General features: G+C 38.3%; 2 protein-coding genes across 2 annotated transcripts in view; one reads left to right on the forward strand and one right to left on the reverse strand.

Annotated features, from left to right (window-relative positions):
- Window positions 1–104: 104 nt before the first annotated feature.
- LOC123513965 (DNA-directed RNA polymerase III subunit RPC8-like) lies at window positions 105–18,005 on the reverse strand. The gene is made up of 6 exons (XM_045271468.1): window positions 17,786–18,005; window positions 9,990–10,117; window positions 9,206–9,389; window positions 8,152–8,289; window positions 7,044–7,171; window positions 105–4,234 (listed from the first exon to the last, which is right to left on the reverse strand). Exons 2-6 carry the CDS (start codon window positions 10,098–10,100, stop codon window positions 4,133–4,135), a joined length of 663 nt encoding a protein of 220 aa, XP_045127403.1. The 5' UTR covers window positions 10,101–10,117; window positions 17,786–18,005; the 3' UTR covers window positions 105–4,132.
- Window positions 18,006–19,654: 1,649 nt separating this feature from the next.
- The window catches only part of LOC123513872 (breast cancer anti-estrogen resistance protein 1-like), a 97,520-nt gene continuing 95,070 nt past the window's right edge, over window positions 19,655–22,104 (forward strand). The window contains exon 1 of the mRNA XM_045271304.1: window positions 19,655–20,215. Coding sequence (XP_045127239.1) covers window positions 20,174–20,215 — 42 coding nt within the window. The 5' untranslated portion in view covers window positions 19,655–20,173. The remainder of the gene's footprint in view (window positions 20,216–22,104) is intronic.

The following is a 22,104-nucleotide window of genomic DNA, read 5'->3' on the forward strand; positions in this document are numbered from 1 at the left end:
GAATTTGAAAGAGTATTTGAAACTAAACTAATAAAAGGGCAACATAAGAATCTTGCATAATGTGAAATTGGTGAGAATGCCTTGTGGGAGTGAAAAGGCCCATATAAAGAATCAAGATGTTTAATTAAATGATTATAGAATAAATAAACACAAAAGTGATAACAATAAGCACATAATATAAACTGACCCTATTTGTGGTTGACAGCAGGCACAATGCTACATACCTATCACTGTATATGTAGTAAGTGCATCAAAGGAATACTGTGAACTAATTGTAAAACCATTACAGTGAAGACTCAATATTCAAACACCTTTGAGGTCAAACTTTATGATACTCAAATGTCCACACACGTGGTTGTAAACAAAGGCTCCCTGGCCTCTCCCTCCTTGCCACCACCAGTTATCATGTAGTGGTTGCAAGAGCAACAACATTCTATTGCATTCTGGCTGTAGTTTTTCATTTGGAAACTTACAATGGCACCAAAGAGGCTTATTACTGGTGAAAATAAGGAATCTAGTGAGTGCTAGTGTTATTGAGCCACAGCCTTCCACTAGTGAGTTCACAGGAATCACATCAGGAGACAAGTTACCATACGCTTTCATGGATGGTGGCTCGTCCTCCGACGAATAACCTCCCTCCTCTTACCCACCCTTCTTCCCACCTCATCTATGTTATCCATCACCAGCCTTCACTTACAGTAAGTGCAAATAAAAATTATAAAAAAATTACATTGAAGTTTTTGTAATCTTAAGGTTTTGCTAAGGTTAAAACAAATTATCTGATTTATAGGTATCAGTAGTCAAACTTTTTGATACTTGAACAGCTATTTGGAATTAAGTTCAAGTATTGAGTCTCCACTATGTTAGAAATAATAAGTGCTATTTTTCATTTTCCATGTTAAAAAAGAGAGAGAGAGAATACTGTGTGATTACCCACTCATTGTTTCTGAAACTCGATAAGAATAAGAAAAAATCTTTAAGAGGATGTAAACAGCAAGAATGAGCTTAAGTTATTTTCTTCTTTCTTGCACCTCACTTTTGGAACATTGGAACAATGACCAGAAAAAAAAATAAATAAATAATTAAAAAAAATTTTGAGGCTATAAACCATACAGTTTTGAAGTTTAGCCAAAAGTATCTTAGAGAGAGAGAGAGAGAGAATGCATATTCTTTAGGTATGTAGTGTCTCCTATATCTAAATTACATTAATTGTACTTATCATATATCATATATAAGACCTCAGTGCCACAACTTTTGACAGTTGTCAGTTTCTTTGGAAATAACAAAGCATGGATAGAAATGATAAGAATACAGTTGAATCCTGTTTAAATGAATATTGATAATATGAAGATCTCGCACAGCTGAATTTTCATGACCGGAACTAACAGATACACAAATACATCTAAAGTGAGCAAAATCTGAAGCACAATTTAAATTTTGTACATTGCTATGTGCAAATCCTTAATCTTTGGTTAGACTTTTTATTTCACTCTCCACTGGCGGCTACAAACTAGAGCTAGCAGGCAGTAATCACCTACCTAAACCCTAATTACTCTTAATAAGGTATAAAGCACTAGTTCAAGTGCTTTGAACTTTCATTAAAGCCAGTATGATCTCACTGAACCTTTCCCTTTGTGTCTTACATCACAAGAGGCAGTCATAGGCTGCCCTCTAAAGACAATTCTTCCTCCACACAAAACTACATGCACTAGCTCTACACACAACCTTCACTCAAGACTTAAAATTAAATGACACACACACACATCTTGTGTTATCACAGGAATATCCTTCAGTGAAGTGACTGAAGTGTCACTTGGCAATTTGGGTTTAGAGTGGAGGTCCCAACAATGTCAAGTCAGCAAAAAAAAACATGTAAACATTTCCTAGAGAAAACATTAGCCAAATGGAAGAGTATAGTCACAGAACACAATTTGTAAAATTATGATAACAACTTATCTGAGATTACCTAATGTAAGACATACATTCCTGATAGAAGAATCACAAACCTATGTAGATGTAACACTGTGGTTGGTGCAGCTTGTTGTGGTGGTGCATGTGAAGTTAGATAGTTTACTGCCAGAAATAAGTGGAAAAGATTGGTAATAATTCTTTGTTGGCTTCTTGATAATGCCAAGGCCTTAGATTCAGGAGGAAAAGACTTGGAAATGCAAGATTTCCAAGTGACAATGCAATGATAACATGTAGGAAGTGTGAGGTGTGCAGGTGGTGGAAAGATGATAGAGGGGTAGAGCTGAGAGCACTGCTGTGAATGGAAGGGGTGGTGTGAGCATTTGGAATGTCAGTGCCATTGTAGTTTTATAACTACTAAAAGTTCTTCAGTAAATGTGACACTATAATGTTGTTTGGGCCAAACTTTGTCTAGATCTCCACTCATTAAAGAAAATTTGTAAATATAATCCTAGTTACCTGATTTTGCCTTAATCAAAGTAGTTGTTCATACTGCACCTTTCAATTAAACAGGACTGACTCTTATTGGAAAATATGGTAAAATATAACAACTGTACAAAAGCTGTATGTACATGACATCTTGTACCACCAATACCAATAAAATGACAACAACAAAAAAGAATACCATTGTGAGCTTGAAATGTCTGTACTAATGCCACATGCATAAACTTTGTACAAAAATTTTGTAGCAAAGCAGCAATATATAAATATCTGCATAAAAATGTCTTTATATAAAGAAAGCACCAGCTGTTCCATCTTGGCAATAGTTAAAATTCCTTTATCTTCATACACTACTTGTTATATTTACATGGACTTAATGAAAATGTTTTCTGAACATTTTGCATGTGCAGAAAAAGTTAAGATATGCAAGAGACTGAAACATGATTATGAGATACAGTGGTACCTTGAGTTGTGTGTTTAATTTGTCCCATGATGGAGCTCATATCTCTATTTGCTTTTCTCAAATAAATTTTCCCCACCAAAATTAATTGAAAACTTGAAACACCATTAATCTCTTCCAGCCACCCAAAAAACATCCAAATTTCTTTTTAGGTTTTTAGGTAGGAAAAAGGTATTTATAAATAACAAATATTATGTAAAATACAATAAAACCTAACCAAAGAGAATGTAATTAAACTGGTTTTATAAAGTATATTTATCTTGGATATCAGACAACTTGGGATAACAGAAGATGCCAGTGGAGGTGGAGGGTGGAGGAGGTAGGCAGAAGTGATGGGAAGGGTTTATTTTGTCTTGTGCTTTATCAGTTATTTTTGTTTCCTATAAACTCTTGCTTAATCATTGAACTGAACTTACTAGTTACACTCATAATACTACATTTTATTGCTGATCTTAACTGCTATAAATTTTGTTGTTTTTTACTTCACTCTTGCTTAATTTTCTTCATTGCTTTTTTTGGGGGGGCTTTTTGCCATCTGTTCCTCTTTCTCATCTGCAAGGTATTTCACAAAAAAAGCTGTCCAAGGAGGCCTGTTTCATCCTCCTTTTCAGAATGTTTCAAGAAGTGAATTAGATGTGTGTCATTACATAGTGCCACTTCTTAACACCTAGTCAAGCAAAAGAAATTTGATAAAATAATAGCACAAACAGCACAAACCACAGACATAATACAAGAAATGCTTCCAGGATGGAAGAAGAGAAAAAAAAAAAAAAAAATGTGTGAGTCATGGGATGCTGGGCGTTCATTGTGCCAACAAGCAACAGCGTACCTGGAGCTCGCAAGTCAAAGCAAAAATTGACCATGTGACAACTCGCATCTTGGATTTCTCCCAAGTTGTGGTGCTTGTAACTCAAAAATCCACTGTATAGAGAAATTAAGTTTTAGAGCAGCTTTTCATTCTACTTAGTGATAAAAGAAATTTGACGACTAACAATTTCACTATGAACAAATATCATTAACGATATAGTATAACAACCCAACTTTTCAGTAAATCTGTTAGTACATTGTTTACCCAAATGACATGCATGTCTACTACCACTATGAAACAACATGTGAAAAGCCAAGTTACAATGAATACAAATAGATTTCCCAAAGAAATTAACATAATGAGTAACAACATGGATCTCCATAGAAAATCTAGCTAGATAATACTCGTACCTTTGATCCTTATAAAACAGTTAATAGAGCCAAGATACACTGAGGTCATAGTGCCTCTTCTCCCTCCTCAACCTCCTCCTCTTCCTGTTCCTCTTCTGCATTAGTCCACCATGACACCAGTCCAAGCCCTTGGTCATTGATTGCACCCTGTGGAAAACCAAAACAATTACATTTTGTAAATATCACATAAGAAATGTATGCTGCTGTAAAAAAGCTTGATGGCAATGTCAAGTGCAAAAGCCAATAAATGTTGAAAAACTTAACACAGGAAGACAGAAGGTGCATGTAAAATTAGGCATGACTGCTAATTTCTTCCTCCTAGTCAAGACCATTTGATAGACTTCAAACATTTGTATTGGGATATGGTGGGGAAGGGGGGTTGGCTTGTTCAAGACAATACTTAGAAATTACTAGCCTTTATTTCAGCCTCCAGGATTTGAGAAAAACTAGGAGTGACTGTATATATAATGAATAGACACACTATGTACATATGGAATAATTTTACTAAGCTGATGACAAACTGCTTTGCAATGCTTGAGGGAATCATTAATCCCAACCTGTAATGCTTAAAGTGATTGATATGAAATGAAGTCTGGATCTAGTTGAGCCAACTTTATATCCTGTTTTTGGTAACTGATCTTCATAAAAAAAAATCTGGAAAAAAAAAAACTCAGACAAAAAAGTTCAGGTGTCTGGAAATTAAAATGTCCTAAACCTTGCCCAAGTTGGGGCCAAATACTGTCTATGAAATACTGGATAAGTTAGATAGATTTGTGGCCTCAAATAAGATTCATATATCTCAGACTGTTGACCAAGCTGTATGTGGAAGATGGACACTCATGCACTTGGATAGACACCTGATATCTTGAGTTGTTCCCAGTAAAACATACCTGGGAGAAATTGGATACTCAACTCAGATAGACATCGAATGCATATCTAATACATGTTCTCATATAGGAGTGAAAAATTGCCTTCACATCACGAGCTGTAAGTCGTCATGACCCGCTGGATGGATGTCAGTTAATTGGCTTTGTAAGAAAAATCAGTACAGGTACTCACTGATGGGGGATGACATGAATGAAGATAAAGCAGCTGTGCAATGCAATGCTGCTGCTGATGATGTACTGCACAGTGAAGCAGAGCAAGCACGTACAGCTCCTCCAAAGTGTGCAAATAAGCAAAAGTAAGTCTTTGAAGAAGACATGTCTTCAACAGCCAATCAGAGGCAAGTTAAAATAAAAAAGACCATATGATCGGATTGGCTTCTGGTAATGCTCTAGCCAATTGTGTACTATCTACTAATACATCTAGGTATTTCCTCAACCCCACACCAGGATTTAGCTTGTGTCTCATCTAATATAATAGTAATTTTTCTGTGATAAAGTGAGATTTATTTCCATTATTACAGAAATACATTCTAATAAAAAAGGGGAAAAAGTGAATGGGTGATAACTGCAATAAAAAGAGGTTTACTGTAATATGGATATGTACCAACATACTCAAAGAAATACTCTTTTATGTAAGAGGGGAAAACTGACCAAGAGCAACATAAAAAAAGAAAATAATAATAAAAAAAAAAAAAAATTGCTAGTCCTCTTGCAGGTCCAAAAGTAAAAACGGATGTCTTGTAACCTCCCTCTTAAATGAAATCTAATCATACGATGTTAGAAATACAGAAGCAGATATGGAGTTCCAGAGTTTACCAGAGAAAGTTATGAATGATTGAGAGTACTGGTTAACTTTTGTATTAGAGAGTTGGACAGTAGGGTAAGTATGGGTGAGATGAAGAAGAAAGCCTTCTGCAGCAAAGCCACAGGAGGAGGGGAGGTATACAGTTAGCAAAATCAGAAGAGCAATTAGCATGAGAACAGCAGTAGAAGGAAGCAAGAGAAGCAACATGTGAGAAAGAGACTCAAGACAGTTAGTTAGAGAAGAGGAATTGATAAGATGAAAGGCTTTTGATTCCACCCTATCTAATAAAACTGTGTGAGTATAACCATCCCATACATGTGAAGAGAACTCCATACATGGGGGGGATATGGTCCTTGTACAGAGTTAGCAGTTGGAGGGGGGTGAGAAAAACTAGTGAAGATACCTTAGAATACCTAACTATATAAAAGCTGTTTTAGCAAGAGTTGAGATGTGAAGTTTCCAGTTTATATTATAATTAAAGGACAAACTGAAGATATTCAGTGTAGAAGACATGGACATATAAGTGTCACTGAAGAAGAGGGATAGTTGTCTGGAAGGTTATGTCATATTGAACACTACACTCGACCCTCGTTTAATCCGGAAAGTGTCCACATAATAATTTAGTACTTTGAGTCTAGACGGCGAACAAATTAATTCAAACGAAACAATGCAAACTTCGCACACTTCTAGAAATAGCCAATAGATGGCAGTGCCGCTGCAGCAAGCAGTTATAAACAAGTCCAGCTGACACTAGTGAACACTGTGTATTGTGTGGTATCAGTAAGCAAGTTTGTACATTTTTCAGTGCCTTAGAACTGTTAACTATGTCTTCCAAGGGTTTAGGCAAAAGTGAGTGGCCTTGGCTGTGACAAAACCTGGAATTAATAAGAAAATTAGAGAAAGGAGCTAGAGTTGCAAGTGTTTGTGTTGCAGGTGATATTTGTACATTGTTGTTCCTACAGAGTGGTAGTCCCTTAGCCAGGAGTCCTATCAGGAGCTTGACGGTATCTAATGCAGCATCTTTTCCACTTCTTACATTTTTCCTTGGTGCATCTTACCACTTTTACTTGATGATGCATCCTTACAGTATTTGGCAGAATATTCTACCAGCTTATCTTTTGATGTCCTAATGTCCAACATAGATTGCTTGGCCATACCATACTCCTCACAAATATTTGCAACTCTAGCTCCTTTCTCTAATTTTCTTATTAATTCCAGCCACAGCCTATGCAAGAAAGGTGTGACGAGTCAAACTGATACTTACATACACAATGTATGGAATTTTACCCTCCTTCCTGTCAGACACAGCACTGTCTCCTGCAGCAAGGTTTGGTCCAGTGGGAGTGGTGTCCAAGAACTGTTCAGCAACAACCTTAAAGCGGATCCTTCCACCTGGTAAAAAAAATTATCTGTTGCTTTTATCTTTTAACTGTGTCTAAAACTGCATGGAAGCATTCCATCACAAACACAGAATAAGCACAAGTTTCATCTAGTCACATACTAATTTTAATTTAATTCTGTTCATAGAAAAATACCTTCAGACAATGTCATATGAAGGTATATATTACTTACAAGAATTTTAAAGTACAGTGGACCCTCGGACTTCGAACATAATTTGTTCCAGAAGACTGTCTGATGCCTGAATTGTTCGAGATCCAATACTGTTTTCCCCATAGGAAACAATGTAAATTATCTTAATCTGTTCCAAGACCACAGGTTTTTACTGAATAAGAATTGAAGAATGTAAAATCAGTATCATTTTTCTTTCTTCAGGTGGCAAGCTTCATGGCACGCATAGCACATGTCTCTTACACCTTGTCACTACAATAGTTAAGAAGTATTTTTGTTAGTTACGAGATCAGTGTACTTGTATGAAATATTTCTCAACCATCCTACCTGGTAAAGTGACTAGTCAAATGAAAAACTGGTCAAATGTCCTGACCCCAGCAGGGAATAAGAGCACGGCAACAACATGGAACCAAAACAAACAGGGAACTGATGTTTACCTCCTGCCATTGGCGCCAGTGTCACTCGGATTAGGCTGCCTTTGGGTTTTTTCAATGTCCAAAGTTTGTTTGACCTCTAAGGTTAAAATTTTTGAAATTTTTGTTTGAAGTCCAAATGTCCACTGTACTATATTGAAATAGGACTGCTCTTGAACTCAAGGTACAGTACATAATCAACATGCTCATCAGAAAGACTGTTCATGTATAAGATATATAAAAGGGTCTGAATCATCCTTCAAGTAGACAAAAGGTATTCCCCCCCAAAAAAAAAGCTTATTTACATCAAGTTAGTTAAGACGGATTCTCTCTCTCTCTCTCTCTCTCTCTCTCTCTCTCTCTCTCTCTCTCTCTCTCTCTCTCTCTCACCAATATCCATGAACAAGTGGTGGGTGTCATCTTCAGTTTGGTAGTCCCACACCCAGGTCTGATCTGTCTCATCAAAGTGTGAGTTGGCCATCATGGAGTCCCTTCTAATGTAAACATCATCATAGAATCCCAAGCTTACTGCAACACGGAAGGAGACAGCCTAAGATCAGTGTTCAAGATTGGCTTCAACATCACAAGACACTTATTAATCCAATATCAACACCTGAAAAATCCTGCACAATCTATCCATGTACTTCATTGTGCTCTTTTAGATTGTAAACAATGTCAAATCTGCAGAAATATTTATAGGATATGCCACTAAATGTATAAAAGAAACATTACTATGAAGAACATGTCAAAATCTTTCCTTAACATATCTAGCATCTTAAATTTTATGACAATTATTATTTCTTTTTATAAATGCAAGGTAATGCAAGTCCCTAATGAAATAATTAATAAATGTAAGTTTGGTTAGAATTGCACAATAATAATAAAAAAATAAACAAATAAATAAGTAGATAAAAAATCACATACATATGTACTGTACATATATTAGTTACTGCTGTCAAGACTGCACTTTAGTAAGTTTTTGCCTAAACAGTGTAACAGTTCCCTAGAAAAAAAAATAAGATTCTAAAAGACAATAACTCTGAAACCAGTGATACAAAATTTAATCTGGTCTCTTTCTTTCCTGAGTTGGGTACAATTAATCTGATCACACAAACTTCATGGCAGCTGAACATATTGTTAGGTAGTGTTCACCAGTACTATGAATCAAAAAAGCTTTTTAGATATGTGGATAAATGTATGTATTACTCAAGATCATAGAATATCAAGTATGAGAATACATAATATGTCTAGAGTATATCTGACTTACACCTTGGTAAAGATGCCATTCCATTTTTAATGATACATATGCAAATACCCTGCAAAGGAATCCTTGTTTTCAAGTGTTCATAGAAATGAGAAAACAATGAAATCTAAAATCCAAAATGTATGAAGCAACTAGATGTAAAAATAGATCAACACTTGTGTTTGAAGACTTGCAAATCACCTTGTATTCCATCAGCATTGGCAGACTTGATGACACCCTCCAAAATCTCCTCCAGGAAAGGGCGGAACACCACATATCTGAAGGTGACGCGAGTGTGTGAGGCCCCGTCTCCTGGGAAAATGTATGAGTCGCCCAAGGAGGTGATGTCAAACAGGGCGATGCAGAGGCCCACATTGAGCACTACCTGTGAGGGAAAGGAGGTTGGAGAAACTGTGAGGCAACCTCTCACTTCTTATAATCATCAGATCTGTCAAAAATAAATATGAACTATACTAATATTAACATTTTCTTCCATTTTTTCATTACACTGAGCCTATGGTACTTTTACTTCATGTAGTTCATTGTATCGTTATTAATGGTAGTAGTAGTAGTAGTAGTAGTAGTAGTAGTAGTAGTAGTAGTAGTAGTAGTAGTAGTAGTAGTAGTAGTAGTAGTAGTAGTAGTAGTAGTAGTAGTAGTAGTAGTAGTGTTATACTAATCTCTTTTTGCTGTTGTGATAACAGGAAGATCTTAAAGACTTCATTATTTACTTTTATCAAGATTCAAACCCCAAGTCATGCAATAAAATACACCATATTCTTTTTATTCATCGTTGGTCAATAAAATTCTGAAGGGCAGATGTTTCATCTGAAACTTAGTTGAAATCAAAATCTTTCTTAGAAGCAGAGTTATTGTTGACAAATTTTAGATACAGTTTTCTCTCTACCCCCACACTGTCACAGGAAGGTTAGGCAAAAGAAAATAAACAAATTTCAAATAAATTAAATACTAGATAAAGACAAACCTTATTTGCTAATTTGCGGTTGAGTTCTTCAATAACAGCATCATTGAGTGTCTGGCCAAAGAGCCATGGAGGGATGCGCACCATGTGGCGGATCTCAGCTAGCTGAAACATTGTCTCTGATCTGCACCCTGGACAGACACACACAACAGGAAATTTACTTGTAGAGATATTCTTCTGCACACTATTATATATAGTAAATAATCAAAACCAATATTCAGATTGTTGTGATAAGACTATGAGAATACATTTGCATGCAAGAAAAGTGTACTACAGCATCATGATTATGAATAAGAATAGGATACAAGAAACCTAATGCTAAATTTAACGTCCTGATAGTGTAACTCAAATCATCAATCTGGGTCAGTTTCACTTACTGTCATCAGAGTGACAGCAGCCTCATCTGTCAGATTAATACCTTAATACATGTTCATTGTATACAAGCCAAGGTTGGCTAACATCTACTTACTCTAACCCTTGACCAAATAAAGACTGTTTCCCATCATCATATGGTCTTTGATGGGATGACATATATTACCTACTATTTATAAAATGCCGACTTCTCTCAAGGTGACTGGCTCAATTCATGCACGTTAATATTGACAGGAGGCAGTACATTAAATAGAACTGTGGTGGTTTAAATGGCAGAAATGATGCAAGCAAATTTGGTATATTATTCTGAAGGGAAGTTTGGAACAAAACTAACTGTAGCTACTGAATCTACATTAAGTAGTGACAAGTACATAGCACTGCCAAACGTATGTTTTCAAAACATTTGTCATGTCTGGAGAACCCAAGAATTATTGAAATCACAATAGTTATTGACACCAGTAGGCTGGAGGAGATTGGGAGAGGAAAACACTGCCAAGGAGAGGGAGATGAGATATAGGAAGGAAGTACTCTCAAGTATCCTCAAAAAACAAGACAGATTAATAAAAGAAAACACTGAACTAAAGGAGAGACTAGAATAATGTGAGGAAGTAAGAGAAGTAAACCAAGTGATGAAAGAAGAGATGGAGGAGTTAAAGAAACAAAATGGTTTATTAATGGCTTCATGCAGCAAATAAGAGGAATTATTAAAACACCTACAAGAGAAAATTCAGGATGGGTCAGGCAAAGTTGAAAGTTGAATAGATGAGATCAAATTGAAGGAATTAAGAAGTGCCTGGAGGAAGGATCAGGAAGAAGAAAAAGTAAAATTTTCAGAGGTAGTCAAGAGGCAGATAGAAGAAAAGACAAAGGACACAGTAATACAAATAATTAAGGAAAAGGAAGATTTGGTGAAGAACACAGTGGACAAGAGGAAACGTATCCTAATTTTTGGGCTGAAAGAAAAAAAAAACTATCAAGTTCATGAGAGAGAGAGAGAGAGAGAGAGAGAGTTGGCTAAGAGTGTTATTAAGTTTGTTCAGGACAGCACACAGGGATTGGAACAACAGGCGGAGGAAGTGATCAGATTGGGAAAGTTTAGTGAAGGGGGAAAGAAACCACTGAAAGTGAGAAAGAGATCTCAAGTGGCGGCGGAGAAGATAACGGCAAGAACAGCTGAAGCTGAAGATACTGAATTTACAGATATATGGATGAAAAGAGATATGAACCTGGAATAGATAGAAAAGCAGAATGTTAAGAAATGAAGCTAAGAAAAAAAAAACATGAAAAGGAGAGTTCAAGAAGAAGAAATTCTAATGGAGAGTTATAAATATGAGACTGAATAAGTGAAATCTTTGAGAAAAAAAAAAAGGAGATAATGGAAGAGGCAAGAAATTAAGAGTGACTTATATAAATATAGATGGGTTGCTGTCCAGTGTGTTGGAGGTTAGAGACTACTTGAAGGAGAAAAGACCAGATGTAATGTGCATTGTAGAAACAAAGCTAAAGGAGGAGGACCATATTAACTTTAGGAAGAGGGATATAAAAGCTAGAGAAGAGACAGAAAGGGAAAAGGGGAGGAAGAAGTGTTAATAATAGTTCCTGAAAATGTGTAGAGGAAGTGCACTATGGTGATGGCATGGAGGAACTTATGGGAGTAACAATCAAGACGGAAGAAGGGAAAAAATGGATAATCATAGTCACATATGTACCACCTAAGACAAATACATGGAGAACTGAGGAAAATTAGAAAATGCAAGGAGAGGTGATTATATGATAAGAAGAGATGGAAAAAATACTGTTAGTGGGAGACTTTAACTGTAAAAGAGTAAACTAGAGAGAGATGTAAGTAATGGGTAATGCTGGATCGTGGAGTGAGGAGTTGTTACAGTTAACTATGGTGAATACACTGGATCAGTGGGTGGAAGAATCAACACAGTACAGAGGGGAAAAAGAACCATCATTGCTTGACCTAGTTTTCAAAAGAAGGTGGAGTCTCGTCCCAGCATACAATACCAGAGTCCAATGAGAAGTGACCATGTCACATTAGTATTGGAAATGCAGGAAGAGGATGTGATAAGATACAGGGAGGACTACAAAAAAGAGAGACAAAATTATGGAAGAGCAAATTTTGTAAAGTTAAGACAATTTTTTGGTGGCATAGAATGGAAGAATATTATGAACAGCAAGACAGTACAGGGGAATTATGAACTATTCTTACAGAAGTATATTGAGGGAGTGAGGAAATACATACCAATCTATAGAGTAAGGAAGAGTATACAAGCCTGGTACAATGGCAGATGTTCATAAGCTAAGAGGGAAAAAGATAAAGCCTGGAAGAAACTCAGAAAGCAGAGAAATAAAAGTACCAGACAGCAGTATAAGGATGCGAGAAATTAATAAATTAGAGCAAGGAGAGAGAGGAAGAAAGACACTTTGAGAAAGATGTGGTGCAGAAAAGCGAAGATGAACACAAGCTTTTCTACAAGTATATAAATGGTAAGATGACAAATAAGGAAGAAATAAAAAAAATTGTTAAAGGAGGGAAGACATACCAAACAGCAGAAGAAATAAGTGAAATAATGAATGAGAGTTTCAAGAATTTTACAGAATCAAATAGGACATTGCATTGTCAAGGCTTGCAGGAAATCATAGAGCACAAAGAAAAAATTGGAAGAGTACTAGAAAATTTGGATGCCAGACATGCAGAAAAGCAATGGGACTGGATGATGTGTTGGGTTGGGCACTAAAGGAATGTAAAGATCAGTTATTAGAACCAGTTTGGGAATAGTTACAAGCTCATTAAAAGAAGGGAGAGTACCACTGGAATAGAAGAGAGGTAACATAATCCCAATATTCAAAGGAGAAAAGTCAACTGAGCCATTAAATTACAGATCGGTGTCACTTACAAGTATCGTGGGGAAGATATGTGAAATTGTTATCAAAGAAAAATGGGTTAAATATCAGGAAAAAAAACAAGTAATATCGAACAGATAATTTTGGTTCAGGACAGGAAGGTCATGTGTGTTCAATTTATTAAGTTTCTACTCAAGAGCAGTGGAAGGACTGTAGAGCAGAGATGGATGGGTGGACACTGTGTACCTGGACATAAAAAAAAGGCTTTTGATAAAGTCTCTCATAACAGACTACTTTGGAAATTGAAGAACATAGAGGACTGAGAGGAATAATATTAGATTGGATAAGGGATTACTTAAAGGACAGAGAGAGAGATGAAAACTGTGATCAGGGATACATACACATCCTGGAGTAAAGTATCATGTGGAGTGCCACAAGGGTCAGTGTTAGCTCCCATATGTAAATGACATACAGTATGGAATGACCAGTTATATTAATTTGATTGCTGATGATGCAAAATTGTTGTGAGTAATTAAGATCCAAGAAGACTGTTTGCTACTGCAGGAAGATACAGGGGATCCTCGTGATTCAACCGTTCGCAGTTCGATTATCGCCAATTCAAACTCATTTAATTAATACCTAATCCTCAAAGTTCGACCAACTGACTTGCCAATTCGACATTCATATCTCACGCACCACCCACCAGGTCAAATTTGCAGCCACCCCAATTTCACACAAGCTCGCTTCCCCCTTTGTCGCGTTTGTCAACTATAAACAAACATGGCGGCCCCTTCATCCCCAGCAAGCCGTTGCTAATTTTTCGTTGCTATTTTTGGCCTTTAACCCTTAAAATACGGGGGGTTGATTTACTTTCTGTCTGTTACAGCGAGGAAAAATCACACCTGTCAAAAATGCTAAAAATATTTTTTCCTTATAAAAGCATAACATGTTTTCAACATGTTATGACCTCTGAGAGCAACGTTACTGCATATCAAAAAATTATCCCCGAACCCATGGCAGAACCCGCCGCTAAGAAATACCCCCCAAGCTCCGATAACACCGCGCGCTCTCTCTCTCTCTCTCTCTCTCTCTCTCTCTCTCTCTCTCTCTCTCTCTCTCTCTCTCTCTCTTTTGGGTATTTGAATTTAATGTAAAAGTAGGAACTTTTACACTTTCATGTCAAGAAAATGGGAACTCAGATATATGAAATGATGTGCAAAACAGGAAAAGAAAAAGAAACCACATATTACAAGTATTGTGGATTTCTATAATAATTGGAATCTGGCAACTCTTATTAGCAATGGGATTCATGTGACTTGGCAGACAAGCACAGCCCTGTAGAGGCAACCATGGGTGACACACACTAACGCATTGCTCGTGGGGAGTACGTGAGGAGGTTTATGAACGTCGCTGTGAGGGTTGGTCTGTCTCCCAGATCACTATCAGAATCATTACTGAAGTCTTTACTTTCTTCTATCTCGATAAAAAAAATCACTGTCTTCATTTTCATCACTGTCCTCAATGTCACTACCGAGTAACACTGACATAACATCACTCAGAGTACCGTTTCTTCCGTCCAGGTCACGGGGGTTGACAGATGTCGCCTCAAAATGGAAAAAGATGACCTATTGCGAGGGATTATATGTCTCAATGCTCAAGGAGGCAAGAGAAAAAAGATGCCAGATACCTCCACTTGCCCCAAGACTGATAGTGAGGGGGAGAGATTCAAACGTTTAGCGAGGAAAAATCATGATTCCTGGAATGATCCTCGCTTCTCCGCACGTGACACTACAATCGTCCTGAAACAATCACTGTACGTTAAGGGTTAATGCTCCCTACGAGAAACTCTTCAGACAGCTTTGTCCACTCATAAACAACAGAGCTGCTCATCTTGGCCAATTGTTCCTTGGAAGTTCTGTTTTGGAACATCGCAATCCCAAAGAAATATAAACAAACAACTGAACTACTTTTCACTGTTAGGCTAGGACAAAAAATATATATATATACAAATGTATTTACATCTGCTTATCAAAATTCTATTAATTTGAGATTATAGCATCACTCCAATTAACAAGAAAATTTATTTTATTATAAAAGTGTTAATTAGAAACCATAGATCTTAATCTGACAAAAAAGCTAGAGGAAAACGGTGCGTTTTGTCTGACTCAAGACGACTGAAAGCCACCTCCAGCCCCAGCCCTAAGAAGCACAATTTCCTACCTTTCAAATGGGTGTTCCTAGATCAACAGTATCAACAATCTAGAAGAACAGGGACAAGTACCGTGAGACTGCTACAAGTGTTTTTATTTCCAAAACTGTACTGTACAGCACCCTAATGTGTTTAATAAGAAAAAAAAAAAAAACTAGATATAAATGAAGCCTTTAATAGTACTGATTTAGTCTAAGTTAGTGTTTTTTAGAGGTTATAGTGATGTTTTGAGGGGGTCTAGGCTGGAGGTTGGTCCCTATCCCCCTAATTCTTATGTATCTTATGGAAAAAATTGCTTCACGATTAGAATAAACGCTGATTCAACCGATGAAAAACCACCCTAACCCTGTCAAATTGCAAGGATACCCTGTATAGACAAAATTTATGAGTGGAGTAATAAGTGGAAGTTGAATTCAATGCCAAAAAATGCCATGTAATAATAGAATTAGGAAAGAGTAAGAGAAGACCAATATGGAACTATCTGATGGGAGAGGAACAAATAATGAGGACTAAAGATGAAAAAGATCTGGGAGTGGTTATACAGGAAACTCTGAACCCCGAAAAACACATAAGTAAAATATATGGAACAACATATAAAATGTTGATTAAAATTAGGGTGGCATTTCAGTACCTGGACAAGGATATGATGAAAAAAAAATATTATGAATATGATACGTCCACAGTTGGAATATGCAGCAGTGGTGTGGTCACCGAGCTTCAAAAAGGATATAAGAAAATCAGAATGGATCCAGAGGATAGCTACAAAGATGGTGCCGAAAGTAAAGGACCTAACATGTAAAGAAAGGCTGAAGGAAATAGGACTGCCAACCTTACAAGACAGAAGGGAAAGATGTATAAATTTAGTTAATGGCATTGAAAAAAATCAAGATAGACAAGAAAGACCTGGTGCTGGTGACTGAAGCTGGAAGGACAAGAGGACATGCATAGAAGACCAGGAAGAGGCAGCGCGTGAAGGATATTGGAAAATACAGTTTTCTACATAGAACAGTGGAAAAGTGGAATGCTTTGAATGATGAAGTTGCTGCAGCACATACTGTGCATAGCTTTAAAGAAAAATTAGATACATGGAGATATGGACAGAGGACACTATGAGCCTCACTTGAACCCTGTACAATACAAGTAGGTAAATAAAATAATACAAGTAGCTACATGGAACACATCCATTGGCCAAAATTAATAAAGTTAAAAGGTATTTGTTTTCCCCCTAATCCACTTTTCTAGTGGGTTCCCAAGCTTGTAGTGTGCTGGGAAACAGAGAAACATAGAAATAAGATATGGCACTGTAGCATTGCAATGTAATTTTCAAAACACAACAAGCTCTAATGTACAGCATGGATGGCCCCAACTGGCACAGGCACTCTCCTCAGGTCACAAGAGTAAAAGATATTTCCAAATTGGTAAATTTGCAGTTTCAACCAATATACCCATCTTACATTTCTTTTTCTCTGTCTAACAAGCTTGTGAACCTCCTGAAAAAGCGAGGTTTTAGGGTGGAGAAACCAAAAACCTAACCTAACCTAACTTGACTGACAGACTGCTACAGCAACTGCACAATATTAATAACAAACACATGAACACACTCAGTACCCTCTGACTGACTGCTGTGGAAGGATCCGGATGTAAAATTGTCATAAATCATTATAAATTTTTTCCTGAAGTCATTACTCATTTCCAATAGGGTAAAATGGGGTTAGAAATGCTCATAGAAGTATGATCTAGACCGTGAGAATGTGTATAGTTACGTGTGGCGCATTGGTTGAAACTGCAATAATTCCTCCAAATCAAACCTCACTGTAGACTGCTGTCTTAGACACAGTGACACTAGAGGAGTACTACAGACCAGGTGACCTCTAGGTCATCTAATCTTAAAGTTGCTGATTCATTTCATCAATCAACATACTCAACCTACACAGTGGAGGTAGTAATCAGTTTCTGAAATATGTGCCTTACTGAAGCAACATGTACTGCTGACTCCGTGGGTAAACATGGATATGGTTACGTCCAGCTGTCTACGCGCATGGTTAATAACGGGCACTAACTTCTAATTTTGTCTATAGCCCTGGACAATTTATGAAGAGTATGTAAATTTGACAAACCTTTTCAAATAGTCCACGCCAACGGTCTGCACTTCAAAATACATAAATAAATAAATAAATAAGAAATATATACTGAGATTTTCAAAGGACGCTGAAATGAACAAACACGCCGTTATCATTTTCCCACACATTTCATGCCCAAGAATAATACTTTTACGCCTCCTTAAACACCTTTCACCACACGAGATACAACACACTGCACCGGCTGTCCCTAAGCCATCCAACACACCACTCTCCCCATTATTTACCTGTAACACCTGGTTTCTGGAGGCCTGGTGGACTACAAACACACTCTAATCGCACCAGTGGTTGTTTGGATGCCTCTTGACGTGCCCTTTGGTTAGCACAGTGCCACGAGGGCCTCACGCCGTTGTGCCATGTGGTGCCAAGTGTTTACGTCTGCAGGACAGCCGAAGTCGAACAAACCGACCGCCGCGCCACCTACTGCGGCCCTGAGGGAGGCGTGAGGCGAGGCGCTTAACTGTTTGTTGGTGATGAAACAGGTGTGCAATATTATGAAATAGAAGGAAAAGTGTGGTAAAAGAAATTCCAGATGTATGGCTATGATTAAATGCTGTGTAAATACAAACTGATAAGATAAAGAGCTACGTGCCGTGTACTGCAAGACTGCAAGGTGCATTGGGTGGTTGATGAAACCATTATGCAATACATGAAATTAAGTGGTTGGTTATAAAAGTATGGGCTAGTCAAGTGTTAATAATCAATCTTACATTCATATAGATTTTGTCCCCCTTTCTACCGTAACAAGCATCTCTTAATAGTTAGCTTTTTAGGTACCCTCACGTTATAACATCCTTGCAGCCACACCAACTACCCTTCATTCATTAAGGCACTTATAAAAATATATGGAGTTAAAAGTCAAATGTTAATAATCTATCTCGTACCCATATATAGGTATTTTGTCCTCTTACTACCGTACACAATAACAAGCCTCTCATGTGTTTTTTTTTTTTTTTTTTTTAACCCTCACATCAATATTCCCTTGCAGGGCCACGCTAGACATTCTCTACCACAAATACCATGTAGAAAGACGACCTAATATTCACGTATGTTTTGTTACTATCCACCACGTGAAAGTATTATGAAAATCATTTGTAAAGAAAATGACGATCACCTTATAATTAGCATTACATTTCTTAGCTAATGCCAGCAAAAACTGATAACACGTAGAGAAAATGATATTGTGAAGAAAACGACTAAATTAGGCATTACAACATTTCTTTTAAACTAATAGCACAACAAAAAACTGATAACACATACTTGTTTGGTAATGCTTGAAAAAGTGGGTATATACTGTATATCATATTATTGTATGAGAGAGAGAGAGAGAGAGAGAGAGAGAGAGAGAGAGTTGGCATAAGACAGCAATTAGCAAAAAGGACAAAACTGGCAATCACCTACCAGCGTAATATACATAATAAATTTACTGTTTCACTGAGTATGTCTGTTATATAGGCATATGCTTGTATGTTGCATGTATATTACGATAATTAAAATTAACTCCACCACAGAGCCTACGCATACGACATAAACTACTATAAAGCTTTCCTTTCATATATGCACGTATTTTTCGTTTTTCACAAAAACAGTGAATGATATAACGCGAATATCATAATCACTTAAACTATACAACAATAACAACAACAGTCTTGCAAGTGATTCGAAGATCAATATTTATATTGTGTCAAGAGTTTGTCTACATCAAGGATGATTATGAAGAATTTTTACCCATCCGTACTAGCATTGAAAAAAAAAAAATAATAATAATGCCTCTGTTTGTGCATAGTTTCCAACACCACCAGTTTCGATATTAAATGATGAGAGGAGAGTTTGAGAGGAGAGAGCGACTGCGCGGCACCAGCCTCCCGGTGACGCTGCCAGCCGCTCGTCACATAAACCCTTTAATAACAATGTAATATACACTAAATAATTATATTGTAGCTTGGAATGGAAACTTTACTTGATATTATTTCTTTATCACGTGTGTTTCAGCCTTTCCCTTTCAGCATGAATAATATACTGAGCTAAACATGCGTCATATGGTGACGATAGTTTGGGCTGTAGGAGTGAGGAGAATCCACAGAATATTCTCCTTTTCAGTATGTCAATTCCTTTTCGAAGGTTTGGTGTTGTGGGTCTTGGCCGCTGACACCAAACTGGGCACACGCTTCTCTGGGTAGACGAAGGGGGAAATACAAGAGCATCTGTAACAAGTGCCTTCAGTGTGCGGCGTAATCCAATGCGTTAAAATCTCACTTTGTCGACTGTGTTATCGTGACAGTGCATCCTTCGCAATATACCACGAAGAGACGGTGGCGCTAAATTAAACAAGACTTAGTGGACACTGGAGGCCTATACCTGCTGGATGAGGGGCGGCAGAATGGGCGTATTGATCTGCGAGGCGCCGTGCATAGTGGAGTGGCTAGATTAAGGAGACACGTGAGGAGACGTGACGAGTGAGGCTGAGGAGGACACAGGAGGAGAAGGAGAACGAGGAGGAGAAGGAGGAGACGCGCTAAGGGATTTGTGTGAGGGAGGAGAAGGAGAAGGCGAAGAAGGAGGTGGAGGTGGAGGAGGAGGAGGAGGGCACGAGTGAAGGATACAAGGAAGACACCATGGTGGGCGAGACTCCAGGATTCAACGCCAACATGAAAGGGGTGAGTATTGAAGGGAAACTGTTGCTTCTGCTGCGCCTCCCTCTGTCTGTCTGCTTGACTGCCTGCTGGGGACACGCACGCACAGGACTTAAGGCTGTCTTCAGTATGTGTGAGGGAAGGAGGTTATAACATGATACAAACATCCTTTGATATTTAAACTGCATGTGGCACAGGTGGTCTGGGAGTATTATTCACACACACACACACACACACACACACACACACACACACACACACAGAGAGAGAGAGAATAACGGCATTAGTAAACGTATTAATTAATGAAGAAAAAAGAAAAAAAGGTTCACTTCAAACGAAACTGGAGAAGAACAAAGTAACCACACCAAGACTCCCTCCTCCAGCCGTCAGCACACAGTAAGGGGGGGGGGGAGGCGAACAGTCTCCCACTGACAGCGCCATTGAGAACGCTGCCTCCCCTTTTTTCGCTCCTTCAGTCGCCGTTCCTTCGAGGCAAGACGGGCGGGGCGGGAACAGGCGGGGCGGGGAGCGGCGGGGTGTTAAGACGCTCGTTAATTAATTCGCGACCAAGGTTCCTGTCGCTCTTACACCCCAAATGAATGTTTCCTGCCTCAACCACCCCAGACAGGCACTGAAGCACCCTCCAAACCTCCCTCCTTCACGCTACGTCTAGAGAACACGTCGATGAAAGATTCTCTTATCTATTCACGCTACGCCAAAGTCAGCCATTGTCCTTAACCTGTAAAACTAAAGGACTCCCCAACCTTCTTCAAGCGAAGTCAAAGGATCCCGTAACCCGCCGAACTAAAGAATCTTACCACGTTTCTGCTGCTTTCTTGTGTCATGGGACGAACAGTTAGGGTATAAACTATAGATCTCAAAGCCCCCCCTTCCCCAGTGACATTTTTACATTGAAGATCCTGACTCTATGTACTTAAAGAACTCCACTGCCTTATAAGACTCCAGGGACGACGGTAAGGGTAAAACCTATAGATTAGACGACGCGCTCTCCCCTTAACATTTGTACTGTACAGATCCTCAGTATGCACGAAGAACTCGGTGCCTTGTATGAATCTATCTCTAATTTCCTATAATACGTATTTCCATAAGACCATTCGCCTAAAACTCGGACATTTGCCTCCTTTTGAACGAAAAAAATAAAAACAAGGTAGTTTAGGTGAAGAAACAAAAACAGCAACTGATTCTCTAGTTCTGAGATTAGAAAAGAAGAAAGAAAAAAAGATCTTCGCTTGACCGCCGTGGGAGAACAATTCAGACCATGGCAACCTCTCCTCCTCCTCCTCCTCCTCCTCTTCTCAGCTTCCCTCCTTCATCGTCCTCCATTATTCCTTGTATTCAACATTGGTCTGTTCCTCCTCAAACCTTCGTCCACACGTTTGCTAACTAGTAGAACATTCTCTCTCTCTCTCTCTCTCTCTCTCTCTCTCTCTCTCTCTCTCTCTCTCTCTCTAATGGAAGAGAGAGAGAGAGAGAGATGCATTGTCTGCGGGGTATAGTGGAGTTTGGGAGTTAACAAGACATCACGGGAGGGTGTACCAGATGTGTGTAATTCACCTCGGTCGTCTGCTGGTCACCCAGCCAGTCTTCCCCATTACGGAGCGAGCTCAGAGCTCATAGACCGTTCTTCGGGTAGGACTGAGACCACAACACACTCCACACACCGGGAAAGCGAGGCCACAACCCCTCGAGTTACATCCCGTACTTATTTACTGCTAGGTGAACAGGGGCTAAACATTAAGAGGCTTGCCCATTTGCCTCGCCGCTTCCCGAGACTCGAACCCGGACCCTCTCGATTGTGAGTCGAGCGTGCTAACCACTACACTACACGGTGTGTTTCACTGTTTGATCTGCTGCAGTCTCTGACGAAGCAGCCAGACGTTACCCTACGGAAC

Source organism: Portunus trituberculatus, chromosome 37 (genome assembly GCF_017591435.1).
Source record: "Portunus trituberculatus isolate SZX2019 chromosome 37, ASM1759143v1, whole genome shotgun sequence".
NCBI lineage: Eukaryota > Metazoa > Arthropoda > Malacostraca > Decapoda > Portunidae > Portunus > Portunus trituberculatus.